The sequence below is a fragment of the Microtus ochrogaster genome, chromosome 17, assembly GCF_000317375.1.
Source record: "Microtus ochrogaster isolate Prairie Vole_2 chromosome 17, MicOch1.0, whole genome shotgun sequence".
Taxonomy (NCBI): domain Eukaryota; kingdom Metazoa; phylum Chordata; class Mammalia; order Rodentia; family Cricetidae; genus Microtus; species Microtus ochrogaster.
In genome coordinates, this window is record NC_022019.1 from 15,166,927 (window position 1) to 15,181,084 (window position 14,158).

Below are 14,158 nucleotides of genomic sequence, written 5' to 3' on the forward strand. Positions count from 1 at the left end.
TAACCAACACCCTGCACCATATCCCCGACGTCATCACCTACCTGTCAAGGCTCCGGAACCAAAGTGTGTTTAACTTCTGTGCTATTCCACAGGTATGTAATGTCATGCTTGGGCTGGGTGGAACAGTTTCTGCCTCTCTCTGCTTTCTTCAGGGCCATGGTTTATTAGGAAAGTAGCTCTGGTGTGTTTTCCTTTGCTCAGGAATAGCTAGTGAGCTACAGCATGGTCCTTGTATTACTTTCAGGAGCAAGGTCAACTTTTTTTTTTTCCAGAACCTTCCTTCTGGATTTACCCTTTTCCCATCATCGATTCTAAACTAGCTAGATCATTATGCTAATAATTAAAGTGTGGCCTCAGCCTAGATGGCCACCAGCATGCTGGTAAAAACCAATAAGGCTGGTACCATGAAGCATCTTGGTAGGTCATGGCTTATGCACTAGGCATCTCACATTGCAAATATACATGAAATGAATAAATACAATAACTTCTTCACTAAATACCTAAAGATTTTTATCCTTTTCTGTACTTGATAGTAATGTAGACCTAGCCTTGTTTTAAATTAAATGTGTTGATGTTTTGCTTGCATATATGTATGTGTGAAGGTGCCAGATCCCCTGGAGTTACAGACAGTTGTGAGATGCCATGTGGGTGCTGGGAATTGAACCTGGGGCCTGGAAGAGCACCCAGTGCTCTTAACTGCTGAGCCATCTCTAGCCCTGCCTCTATATTCTCACACTTACTAATTTCCTTTACGAGTTACTTCTGTAACTACCTCCCTCAGAAGCTTGGTTTTACGTTGTACTGACAGCCCTGAATGGTGCTCAGCTAAACCTGGATACCTTGCTGAGGTTTCCATCCGGCTAATAATCATTCGGTTTTAAGCACGGGTACCCCTTCCCTTGTTTTCATCTCACACAATTTTTAATGTGTAATGAATATGTTCATAATAGGATAAACTAGAAAATCTTTCCTAGATACTATTTTGAAATATATTTCTGTTATAATAACCTACCACTTTTATGTGGAAAAGTTGGATTTACTTGTGTTTGTAAATAAGTTGGAATTTTTTTACTAAATGGCAGAATAATTTAGCCCTGTTGTTGAGAAAGGAGTGGAGATGGAAAGGTAGACCCTGACAGGCCTACCCCGGGTGGTACTGTTTGGCTGGTACACATTGGCTCTTTAACACTTGGTATTCCACAAAAAGACTTGGCTCTCGGGAGTGTGTGCAGCGCTGCGTGTTACATCTTCATGAACTGAGATTCCTCTTGTTACCTGTAGGTAATGGCCATCGCTACACTGGCTGCCTGTTACAACAATCAGCAGGTTTTCAAAGGGGTAGTGAAGATTCGGAAGGGGCAAGCAGTTACCCTCATGATGGATGCTACCAACATGCCAGCCGTCAAAGCTATCATACAACAGTATATAGAAGAGGTGGGTTTTCGGTTAATATCCTGGGTGATTTGTAGCTGTTTTTATGCATGAAGTCATGTCACTGTTTAACGAGACCACATTTGGATAGTAGTTAGTCCTCACTACTTAGTGTTATAGCCTAAAGAGAGTGATTGGTATCTCTTATTAGAAAATACACACACTGAAGGGAAGGGGGAGGCAGGGAGGGGAGCAGAGAAAAATGCAGAGCTCAATAAAAAAAGAAGAAGAAAATACAGAGAGAGCCCTGTTGTAGGACTCATGGTGACATAAAAGAAGCAAGGCCATAGAGCCCCCAGGAAGAATCACATCTGAAGTGTGAGATGATGTTAGAGACCTAGCTTCTTTGATGGGTGAAGGAAATGAAGTGGAGGCTCTGGAAGCTAAAGCATGGCTGAGTGAATCTCGTGTCCTGACACTCAGTGTGTGTGTTCTAGCATACCGCATACCACAGACCTCAGTTGAAAACTCCAGGAAGGAACGTAGACAATGTAAGGCTGTTAAGTTGCAGTCAGTTCTAAAGTCCTGGTCTGTTTGTTTCTGCAACTCTCATTTCAAATGCCAAAACCACCTTATAAAGCCAAGCACACCTCCCCCTGCTGGGTGAGCATGCGTAGCAGGTGTCTGCTCAGGCTGGCCTTGAATTCACTGGAATCCTCCATCTTCGGCTCCCCAAGCGCTGGGACTACAGGCATGATTTGGGGATTACCTAATTTACTGATCACTAATTTTTGAAAACCTTCATGGGCACTAAAGTTCATTTTTTATTTGTGTGCTTCTTGACTGCTAGAATGAAGTACTGCTGGGGGGTTGAGTCTGAGGCCAAAGGTGGCATGTTGCTTTTGTGAATGCCGCTGCTGTAACCCAGCCACTGTGTCCCCTCCTTGTCTAACTGCTTGTGTAACTTCAGGGCAGAGTTGAGTACTTACAACAGAGGAGGCCAAAGAGCTAAAAATAGCTTTGGGTCCTTAAAGAGAACGCATGCCAACCTCTGACCCAGCTTTTCTAGTTTCTTTAAGTTACCGCAGCGAAATTCAAAGTAAAGAATATATTAATATTTGATGCAGAAAAAATGGAATTATAAAGTTCAGGCAATAAAATCTGAGTTCAATGTCAGCCTTATGGAAGACTTCTCAGTGTTGTTTTTATAATGAAGGCTTGCAGCCTGGAAGTATAACTCAGCAGGTGGTGTTCACCTACCATGCACAAAGTCCTGGGTTTGATCCCCAGCCCCCATCATATAAACCAGCCATGGTGGAACATGGCTGAAATCCCGATACTGGGGAGGTGGAGGCAGGAGGATCAGGAGTTCAGGGTCATCCTCACCAGCACAGGAGGTTTGAGGCCAGCCTGAGCTACAGAGGCTGTCTCACAATGAGTCAAGACTTCTATGAGGGGGGCTGGAGAGATGGCTCGGAGGTTAAGAACATTGCCTGCTCTTCCAAAGGTCCTGAGTTCAATTCCCAGCAACCACATGGTGGCTCACAACCATCTTTAATGGGGTCTGGTGCCCTCTTCTGGCCTACACACAGACATACACACAGACAGAATATTGTATACATAATAAATAAATAAATATATTTTTTTAAAAAAAAGACTTCTATGAGGTCTCCAGGTAGGCTGACCTGCTGGTGTCTAGATGCCAACTGGAGCCGATCCTGTTCCTCCTCATGGATCACTTCTGCTGTTGCAGGAAAGGCGGATGTGTCCCTTGTGAAGTCTGTCTCCTCAGTTGTACTGAGAATGTAGCAGGGAAAGGCTTCCCAGAGGCCACTAATGCCTACAGAGAGATGCAGTGAAGGCCTGTGTCCTCCTGAGCGGTGGGCAGATGGCTCCGCAGTAGCTGGAGAAGCCTAGCTCAGAGCAGCCTGCGAACCTGTCTGCCAGGGAAGTCTTCCTGCTAGTTTGGGATAGAAGTAATATGTGGGCAAATACCTGGAAACGTCCATCCTCTGCTCTGCCAACTGAAAGCCTTGGCAAGGGCCATTGTTTTCATGTTCCTGTGCCTCCTTGTGGCTGGACTTTGCCAGGCTCTTGGGCCTTCTTAACTGTACAGATTACCACTTGGGTGTGTATAAGCCAGAAGAGGAAGAAATGTGATGGCCTTTGATGATTAAACCCCCAAACCTGTTTGTTTTAAATCACCCCCCCCCCAGGTTGTCTGACGCAGGGACTCCTTCTCCTTGGAAATCTTTGCTGCTTTCCTGTCTTCAGCGATGCTTGTCTCCTTCCTGCTTATCCCCTGCTCCCGACCTTTCTGCCTCTTCTGCGTAGTCTTTAGATATTGGATTGCTTTGCATTCTCTCTTGATTTCATTTCTTTTCCTCTCATGTAGATGTTTCATGGCTGTTACCCAGCTACAGCCTTGGGCATGAACTCTAGTTAATGACATTGCCTTAATCATGGAATCCCTGGAACATCCTAGAGCCCTTGCGTGGCCAGAGATCCACCACCCTCTTCTGGTCTCCATGGGTACTGCACACACATGGTAGATAAACGTGTCTACCAATGCGGTATCAATACAAAAAGCTACAACCTTCATTCACCCTTCATGTGATCTGGCTTCTGTAGAATGAAGTCCTGCATTACCAGGAACTCTGGAACTAGAGTTTCAGATGACTGTGAGCTTCCATATGGATGATGTGAACACATTTTTTTCTGAGCCATCTCTCCAGCCTTGAGTCCTGTTTATTTTTAAATGATCTCACTGTATAGCTCAGGCTGTGCTCAACTCACCATCCTCCTGAGTGCTTAAATGATAAACTGTAGGTACACCATGGGCTTGGCTAAAAGTCTGTAAAATGCTTGCTCTATCCTCTCCACTCATGCTCCAGCTCTGGCTCAGGCTGTCATCACTTCCTGCCATAACCTGTGTGTTTGATTTATTGGAGATTTGAGGGCTAGGCAGGAGACTGGTGAAGGCATATAGACGTGCAGTATGGAAGGTGTAGTGGGAGAGAGAAGTATGAAGAGAGGTACCCAGTTGCCTGTGCATTTAGAGAGGGTATGTTCACAGTAAGGAACTCAGTCTGCAGGTAATGGGGAGGGTACAGGGGTTCCTGAGAACAGGTTGTCCATCTGTTGACTATGTGAACAGGTGAGTGGGTTTGGGACTCAGATGTGAGTCACTAAGGGCATGGCTCAGGCAGTGTGTTGGCATGGATGTGGAAGGAGAGTGGGACTCTGCAGAGGTGGGGGAGGTTCCTGTAAGGAGCAGCGCTGAGGAGGTCTTGGCAGGACTGCACGGTGCCCTCTGCTGTTCCTGCTATTGCAGTCTTCCCCATCCAACACATGCCTTTGGTCAGCCTAACTGCATCATGCCAACATGCACCGGGCACCTTCTCCGTGCCTGCCCCCATGAGGTACCGGGATCTAAAGTAGTGCGCGGTGGCAGCTCTCCAGGTACTCAGTGGCTCCCTGGTGGGATATGTGCTGCACTGTGCGTCCTCGTCAGCAGGACGTGCCTAGGAGCTAATTCAGCTTTCTGAGTAGCAAGTCACTCTTGCTTTCAGAACTTGAGTTTTCTTCTTGGTGACCAAACCGTGGAAGATATAAGTGGCGTACTCAACAGTGCTAAGTACCCGTTCTTCTTTCCTTAACAGATTTATCACCGGATCCCCAACTCAGACCCATCTTCCAGCAAAACCAAGCAGGTCATCTCCACCATCAGGACACAGAGCCTTCCCAACTGTCAGCTCATCTCCCGAAGCCACTACTCCCCCATTTACCTGTCGTTTGTCATGCTCTTGGCTGCCCTGAGCTGGCAGTACCTGAGCACCCTGTCCCAGGTCACAGAAGACTATATGCAGACAGGAGAACACTGATATTTTTATTTGGCTGGAAGCCGAAGTTCACATGAAATGGTTTAACCTTCCTCCTGGTGGATTTTGACTTCCCTTTCGCTTTCCCTACTTTAATCCCTCGGAGAACTATGTGTGGGACCTTTAGGAACTGCGGAGGAAAGGACGCCTGCCCCCAGCAGCCTGGTGCTTGTTGGGTTGTGGTCTGCCTCTTGTAGCCATTGGCAGCATGCTCACTGCTGCACTTTAGATGGGGTGGCCACACATGATGGTCACAAGACCCTAGTGAACCTGGCTAGAGTAATAATTGAATTTATTTAATTTGAGACAGCCTTTGAATACCTATCACAATAGAAAATGAAGTGACTTTTCCTTCCGTCTTGTTCCTGTTTTTCTCACCAGCTTGACAGTGAAAGGCGTTAATCATCATCGTTCCAGGTGAGGCTGCCAAGCTTCCCAAGAGTGCAGGTGTGTCTTTCTCACTCAAAGGGCTCTTAAGCGTTCATAGGTGCCATTGGTCACTTGTCAGAAGCGTGGCCTCCAGTAAAAGCTTTTGATCTTGAGATTTTTATAACAGCATTCAAGGCTGGAATATAACTTGGGTGGTAGAACAGTTGCCTAATATACACAAGGCTTGTTTTAGTTAAGGCTTCTGTTGCTATGAAGAAAGACCATGACCACAGCAACTCTTAGAAAGCATTTGAGGTGGCGGTTTATAGTTCAGGGATTCAGTCCATTATCATCATGGCGAGGAGCATCGCAGCATGGAGGTAGACATAGTGCTGGTTACATCTTGATCAGAAGGCAACAGGAAGTTGACTGACACATTGGGCGGTATCCTGAGCATATGAAACCTTAAAGCCTGCCCCCACAATGACACATTTCCTCCAGCAAGGCCACTCCTAATAGTGCCACTCCCTTTGGGGTTAAGGGACCAAATTACATTTGATCCCCAGCACCACAAAGTAACAAATTAAAAATCCCTTGTAATGACTGAGTTTGTAAAATGCAGGTTACCTGGAAGACCAGACAGATGATAGTGATTTTAAGGTCCTGTCATCTGTTGCCACAACAGAGGGCTTGATGGCTACCTGGTGTTACTTGTGGAGGAGCAGTAGATCACCTTGCTGCTCCAGCCTCTGAAGACCTTTGTTTCAGTTTCCCCTCCCATGTTTTTAATACTGAAATTCAAGATAAAGGACGGCAGACATGAAGATCAGTTCTATATAAGGTAGTTTCATTTTGAATTCTAACCTGGTCTGCTCCATTGTCATGATGGCCCCTGGATACCTGTGTATCTGAAGCCAGCGATACAGGCATGACAGCAGAGAGAATCTAGGCAACATGCTGGCTTGTTTCCCATTATAACACAACACCCGAGGCCAGCTGCTTTACCAAGGAAAGGGGTTTATTTCCTTTATAGCCTAGGAGGATGAAGATCCAAGATGAGGTGGCCCCATCTTTAGTCTCTGGAGGGCCTTATGGGTAATAACACCACATTGGTGGGAAGACATGCAGGAGAGGGCACAGGAAGCAAGAGACAGTCAAAGCCCAGGCATGTTGACAGTCTTAAACTAGCTCAGGTTGGCCTGGAAATCTCTGTATCCTTGAGCTTAATGATGATCCCCTGCCTCAGCTCTCTGAATGCAAGGGTTCCAGAAATGAGCCATCCCATTCTTGGTCTCAGAACTAACTGGAAGACAAGCGTTGACCCCCTTGTGCCTCAGCCGTCTCACTGCCACGCTGTGGACCAAGCTTCCAGCATTTGACCTTTTGGGGGACCCCATGTATATATAGCACACTCTGCTCCCCTGTTCAGCCTACTAGGTATGCTGACTTCACCACTGAGGAACCTCAGCCAGCATGGTGGTTCATGCAGCATTTTATGCAAACACAGATTTCCTTACTGTGACTGGGGTACCACTTGGGGCATAGAGACTTCATTTAATTGGTTGTTTGCGGTTCAACCTTGGACCAGCATCACCTTGTTGAAACTAGTCAAAGTAATGCATTACATGATTCTTTAACTTCTCTTCAAAAGAAACACAAACAGAAAAGCTCGTTCTTTCTTACAATATTCCCAGTACCTGGGAGGCAGAGGCAGAAGGATCGGGAGTTCAAGGTCATTCTTAGTTGTGGAGGTCAGCTACATAAGTCATCTCTAACAAAACCCAAAGACTTTTCCCATGGCAATAAAGCACAGGATGCCATGCTCCCCTTGAATTCCAAATAGTTTTGTTTATATCCAGATTAATTTAGCATGGAACATTTCTATAAAGCCATTTATCTGAAACATAATAGTTTACATCTGACACACCTACCTTACCCCCCCCACCCCGCCCAATTTGTTATTTTGTTGCTAGACACTGAACCAAGGGTCTTGCTTGGAACATACGCTGGAGAAGCCCTCTTTCTACCAATGAGACAGCCCCAGTCTGCTTCTGACTCTAAGGAATTTATAGCATCTCCAGTGTAGCCACTTGATTCCTTACACATTGGAGTGTGCTGTCTTCCTCAGAAGCCCACCCATGTCCAGCCATTATGGCCACTGGAAGGGCCTGGTCTACCTTTCTGGAGCCTTTGATTATCTGCAAATCATACCTGGGGCAGCCCCTTGGAGGTTTCCCCTGCTGCGGCATTTTCCAGATCTCCTGTAACTTTCACTAAGGTTCAGTGTGTACATGATTGCTCTGGAACCAGACTTCTGACCAAGTAAGTCTAGCATGGTGCCTGATGAGTTCCTGGGAGGCATGAATGCTTTTGGTCATAGGACCTGTTTGAAGACCACTGCCCAAAAGTTAATGTACCTAAGAATGACCTAGTCAGGCAGCAAATGACTACTTGAAGGCCCGGCAGTAACTGACCCTGGCTCAGTTTGAGGATCACATGCAACACCAGCACTCTTATGCTCCAGTTTAACATGTAGAAAGGGAAGGATGTGTAAAATCTGAACCATCAAAGGCCCTGTGGGCAGGCTGAAAAGGAAATGCCCTTCTACCTACTTTTTATCTTTTGAAACAGGGTCTCATTGTAGACCAGCCCAGGTAGGCCTCAAACTCCCAGAGATTCTCTTCCTCTGCTTCCTGAGTGCCCGTTTGTCATTTTTTACCCAAGGAACACTGCTACTGACTTGGGCACAGGCGACAACCCACAGGTAATCTGTTTATGGAAGCCATCCAGAGCTGTCCCCAAGTGTACAACAAGGCAGGTTTCTCTCCTGGGCTGCTTCTCTTAGCCCGTCTCTAGGGTAGGAATGGAATTGCAGGTGGGCAAGTGATGAGCTCTAAGACAGGCAGCGGAGGAGGAGCTATTTGATGCAGATAAGGGACAAGAACTGTCTTGCAGGACTGAAGCCCCAGCATCCAAGCCAGGTTAACCTCTGACTCACGTCTCCAGCACTCAGCAGGCTTTAAGAGCTCAATATAGTTCTGATCCTTAACTTAGGGGAAGGCAAACTTCCTCAGCTTCTAGAAAGAACCAGCCCCTCCCACTTAGCAGGAAAGTAACAGGTCAACAGGATAATAAAGTGAATGCTGATTAGGGGGAAGCCTCCTGTTCTCTCTGAACTAAACTATGATTTTATAAATGAATTCCTTGACCAGCCATGTAATTCAGTGACCAAGAAAACTTAAAACATGGCACAAGCTTTGGCTCCACCCCAAGGAGATGGGGCCCTCTAGGAAGGTAACAGTCTGCTCTCACGTGAAATATACACAGCATGCCAGGCTTAGTCAATGTGCAGCTCGCCTATCTCTAAGCAGAAAGACTCCAAGGCTGAGCACAGCCCTGGGGATGGCTTAGAGAAGGGTTTCGGAGGGTGACAGGAAACTAAGGAGAGAGGTACAAACAGCTTGAAACGCAGCCCAGGACTGTTCACCCTGCCCCCAGGAGGCCACGAAGCAGACGTCAGGCAGAGGGAGAACTGGTTTATTGGCACAGTCAATAAACTTGTTAAACTGACAGGGTGAAGTGGCGACTCTACAACATAAAAGAGGGTTCTTGCCAGACCAGCGTCACTGTGGTGTCTGAGGTCAGTAGGTCACCCAGCAAACCAGGACCACTTGTTTTAAGCCATACAATTAGGAGAGAATCTGTAGAACTAGTACAGCTCTTTAACTAATTAGACCTGTTTGTTTCACATACTCAGTTGAGGTGCACAAAAAAAATAAAAACTCCTATTGAAAAAGCATTGGTTGAGAACAAGACCAGGGAGGGCTCGCCACATCACCAATGTGGCGATGGACACAGGTGTCCCGGGAAAAGGTAGCTTTCTCCAGAGAACTGCATGGGGCAACATCAATGCTTGCCACCGACTAAGGAAGTGACGGGCTTCAAGGTGCAGCTGACAGGTGGCATTTGTCCTCATCATGAAGTTGGTGTTCCATTCTTTTGGAAAACTTGTAACCAAAGCCTATCCTGCTCTAGAGAAAACAGGGTGGGGGTGACAGGGTGGCAGGCAGAGCCACAGCAGCAGGCACTACAAACAGCACTGGTCTAGGGGGAGGCTAGGATGCAGGCTGTGTCACTGCCGTGGAACAGGCTGGGAGGGAGCCAGCTAAGGACAAAATGAAGAGGATGCTCTGATGGCAGGTCGCTCTGGACCAGTCGCTCAAGCCTTGATGGAAGCTTCGTGGATCAAAGACTGTCCTGTCTGCCTCACTCCCAGCCTGGGCAGCTAAATTTAGGGGAAATTCCCTAAGGACTGGCCAACCGGGTCACAGCATATTAGAATCTTCCCCAGTACTGGTCAGTGCGAGGGATCCCAGCCACAATTTCTGATTCAATTCCACAGTGGTCTTCTCCTTTGAAGATTTTAAAGAGGCCTGGGGAGGGGGAAAAAAAAAACTGCTTTCAAAGTATGCTCTGGGTTTGGTCTAACCCTTGCTTTTAGATGGTGTCCCACTCTGTAACCCAAGCTGGTCACAAACTCCACCCTTCAGCCTCAGCATCCTTAGTGTTTCAGCTACAGGAATGCAGGGATTGTGGCCACCATGTCCAGCAGCCTTGGGTCTTGACACCTGTTGGTATACTCAGATTCATCCAGACCAGGGGTGAGTCACACGGCCCCCAGCATCATCTAAGAGACATCCCTTGGTTCCCTCCACATGCTGCCTGTGCAATGGAACCTGTATACAGAACCATGAGGAGCTGGGGCTCAGAATGGTCCAAAGTATCTACACACTTAGGCAGTCAGGGCCACACCTCAGGCCACAGTGGAGCAAAGGGGCTCATGGTTCATTATGTAGTCTGAGGAAGAGGACTGCTACTCACCATTATCACCCCAGTCAACGTTCCAAGAGTTGGCTACCAGCCAGTAGGGGACTCCATTCTCTACTCCCCAGCCCAGGATGCGGATGGCGTGACCGCCCAACACGTCACCGGCCACATGCTTGTATACTCCTGAGGAAGAAAAAGGCAGTCTTGACTATACGCAGGCTACTGCCTGCCCAGAGTCCCCAGGGACAACTGGCTACCCAGTCAGAAGCAACAGGCTGACAGGAACCAATCACTCCCCTACACAGAAATCTCTAGAAGACTGGAGAAGGGCTCAGGATGAGCAAGGCCATGGAATCCGAGGGAATGGCACTATCTGAAAGAATTAGAAGGATAAGGGATGTGGTTGTGGTCTTGTGTGTCAGTGGGGGTGGGTGTTGAGGTTTCAAAAGCCAGGCCTAGTTGTCTCTATCCTGTCCTATACTCTCTCCCCATCCCGTCTGCCTGTGAACTAAGATGCAGCTCTCACTGTTCCAGCATGTGTGCCAACATGCTCCCTGCCATGATGATAATGGACTAAGCCTCTAAAGCTGTAATCCAGCCCCCATTAAATGCTTTCTTTCATAAGAGTTGCCTTGGCCATGGTGTCTCGTCATAGCAATAGAACAGTGAGTAAGCAAAGGAGTGTCTCTTTACAGCAGCGGAACAGTGACTATGACAAGGGTATCCATAGTATCAGGAGATTATAACTATACACATATGTATGCGTATATATGTATAGAAGGTGTGTGTGTGTGTTTGAGAAAGGGTCTAAGAGGCCCAAGTTGATCTCAAACTCATAATCCTGCCTCTGCTTCCTGAATGCTGGGATTACACATGGCTGCCAGTATACCTGACTAAGTGTGTGTGTGTATATTTTGAAAAAGGGTCTTATTAAATAGCTCAGCTGACTTGAAACTCACTGTGTGGACCAAGCTAATCTCAAACTCAGCAGTCTGCCTACCTCTGCCTTTTGAGTGCTGGAATTATATCCACCATGACCGGCACTGTAGAAATATTTTGGGAAGCCCAACACACTTAAGTATGCAAATTAATATTAAAATGGGATCCTACAAAAATATCAATTGGTTGGCTTTAAAATAAAGATCCACCTTTAATCTGGGTCTGATCTACTGGCAGCCTATAGGAAGGACATGGAAGAAGGAAGCGCTCTCTCTCTCTCTCTCTCTCTCTCTCTCTCTCTCTCTCTCTCTCTCTCTGCCTGCTGTTCTCACTAGCAAGTCCATTCCTTCACGTATTAGACTTCTTTGGGATTCCGGTGTATACTTAAGACCAGCTTAGACATCCAGCCTCGTGGACTGAACAACTAATGGATTCTTAGACCTTCCATTTATAGACAGCCATTGTTGGACTATCTGGACCACAGCCTATAAGTCATTCTAATAAATCCCCTTTAGATAGCTAGATGGAGGGGGGGGAGGAGAGAGAGAGATGATAGATAGATAGACAGACAGACAGACAGACAGACAGACAGACAGACAGACAGATGATAGATCCATTCATTCTGTAAGTTCTGTTCCTCTGGAGCAGTGTTCTCAACCTTCCCAATGCTGCGGCCCTTTAATACAATTCCTTGTGTTGTGGTGACCCTCCAACCATACAATTATTTTTGTTTCTACATATAAACTGTAATTTTGCTACTGTTACGAATCATAATGTAAGAATCTGATATGCAGGATGTATTTTCACTGTTACAAACTGACCCAAAGGAGTTGGCCAGTTAGCTCAATTGGTTAGAGCGTGGTGCTAACAAACTGACCCAAAGGGATCACGACCCACAGTTTGAGAACTACTGCTCTAGACGACCCTGACTATACAGACGCTATGAGTTGCTAATCACAAATCACATTTGTGATCCCGGCTACATGGAAGGCTGAGGCGACCTAGGCCTTTGCAAAGATAAAGAATGACAATGTCAAATGTGGATGAGACACAAGGACAGGAGTGGCTGCTATGGAAGGACAATCATCCGCAGAGCAAGGGGCTGAGCTGGGTTGCAGGGATGGAAAGGAGCCCTAGAGAGGCCCTGTGGAGACTACGCTCAGAGGGAGTCAGTGAGCACAGCAGTGGGAAGCCGTGACCGTCAGACGGGCACCATCAGCTGACTATCTATCTGCCCAGAAGAGTGGGGAGGGAGGTTGAGTCCCAGGGCTCTGCTCTCCCAAAGCCTCTGCCTACCTCCCAGTGAGACCTGCTGGCTCATGTGGACCCTGGAGTCAATAGATACCTGATTTGTAAGTCAAGAAGTCTGAATACACAGTGAAGGCACCCTCCACTGGGCCATTTTTGTAGATTTCCGCCATGATCTCCTTCTCACTGTTAGACACGCTGTAGGAAGAGTACCCTGCAGAAGGAACAAAGAGAGTGAGAAGGTGCCTCCAGCCTCTCTAGCCCTCCAGAAGAGGCCAAGAAGACCCTACGGTTTAAAACCAGGTTCTAACCCTTGTGAAACAATGGTCTGCCTAGTCCCCTAGAGCTCAAATGGGCTAAGGCAGGGCAGAGTATGGACCAGAGTATGGAGTGTGCAGCTCTGCCCGGGAGCCAGGTGTGAATTACTCGACTTCCCTTCTTCCTGCTGCTCCGGGGATTTCTCTGTGTAGCCCTGCTGTCTTGGAACTCTCTCTGTAGACTAGACTGGCCATGGACTCAGATATCTGCCTGCCTGTCTCCCAAGTGCTGGGATTAAAAGCACGCACCCCCACAACCCCCGGTGCTGGATTCTTAACACTCAATAGTATTGGCCTCCTCCCCCCTCAGAAGGCTCTGGCTTACCATAGTGCTTATCGTCTTTGTAGGATGGGGAATAGCCAGCCTCACAGCTCTTGGTACACTTGGGAGTATCTCCTCCTTCTCCAGTGCACTGGGGCCGGGAGCCATTGACATGGTGCTCACAGGGAGGTATGGTATATGGTAAGCAGCCTGAGAGATGGAGGGGACAAGATGACATCAGCCTGCAACCCACAATGCAAGGCTTCCTTCCCCAGGCCAGGTAGAGCTGGGATGCAGCCAGACCACGTCTACTTCCCGTGGGAGCTGCTCCTGTACTGAAGGTGGTCGGGCTAACTATCAATCAGCTGGCCCCTCTACCGCTGACCCTCCCTTTACAACAGAAAAGGAAGCCACCAACACCTGCCCATGAAACCCACCTGAAAGACAGGGGTTGTAGGCACATACTCACCTACATGGGAATTGTAGAGTCCACCAGAAACCAGGCCTTTTTTGGTCCAGAAGTTCCATGCTCCAGAGGGATAGCCACCATTACAGCTGGAAAAGAGCATCTATCAATGTTGAGCTAATTCCAGCTTTTCCCACACATCACGGCAAATATCAAGGTCATCCCTGGGAATACACAGTCCTCACAAGATTCCTCTCACAGCCTGATATCCCGAGTCATTCTCTCGCCACTGTCATTCCACCAGGGCCTCGATTCAGCTCCATTTCTGTCCACAATGACCCTCTAGGACACAAGGACTCCCTTTTTTCCATGTCTATATCAAACTGACCTTCAAAACTCCCCTTTCTGGAACAGTGGTTCTCAAAACTGCACAAGATGTTATAAGTCCCTGAGCACAGCAGTCCCCTCCCTTATCTGTAGTTTAATTTCTCTCTCTCTCTCTCTCTCTCTCTCTCTCTCTCTCTCTCTCTCTCTCTCT

At 47.4% G+C, this 14,158-nt stretch overlaps 2 protein-coding genes across 3 annotated transcripts in view; one reads left to right on the forward strand and one right to left on the reverse strand.

Moving 5' to 3' along the window:
• Fdft1 (farnesyl-diphosphate farnesyltransferase 1) overlaps positions 1 to 5,607 on the forward strand; it is a 27,064-nt gene extending 21,457 nt beyond the window's left edge. The window contains exons 6-8 of the mRNA XM_026783170.1: positions 3 to 92; positions 1,282 to 1,434; positions 5,034 to 5,607. Coding sequence (XP_026638971.1) covers positions 3 to 92; positions 1,282 to 1,434; positions 5,034 to 5,255 — 465 coding nt within the window. The 3' untranslated portion in view covers positions 5,256 to 5,607. The remainder of the gene's footprint in view (positions 1 to 2; positions 93 to 1,281; positions 1,435 to 5,033) is intronic.
• Positions 5,608 to 9,141: 3,534 nt separating this feature from the next.
• Ctsb (cathepsin B) overlaps positions 9,142 to 14,158 on the reverse strand; it is a 21,804-nt gene continuing 16,787 nt past the window's right edge. For both annotated transcript variants that reach the window (XM_005355538.3, XM_026783220.1), the window contains 5 exons: positions 13,684 to 13,769; positions 13,278 to 13,424; positions 12,733 to 12,849; positions 10,503 to 10,631; positions 9,142 to 10,054 (listed from right to left, as the gene is read on the reverse strand). In XM_005355538.3, the coding sequence (XP_005355595.1) occupies positions 9,957 to 10,054; positions 10,503 to 10,631; positions 12,733 to 12,849; positions 13,278 to 13,424; positions 13,684 to 13,769 (577 nt within the window). In that variant the 3' untranslated portion in view covers positions 9,142 to 9,956. The remainder of the gene's footprint in view (positions 10,055 to 10,502; positions 10,632 to 12,732; positions 12,850 to 13,277; positions 13,425 to 13,683; positions 13,770 to 14,158) is intronic.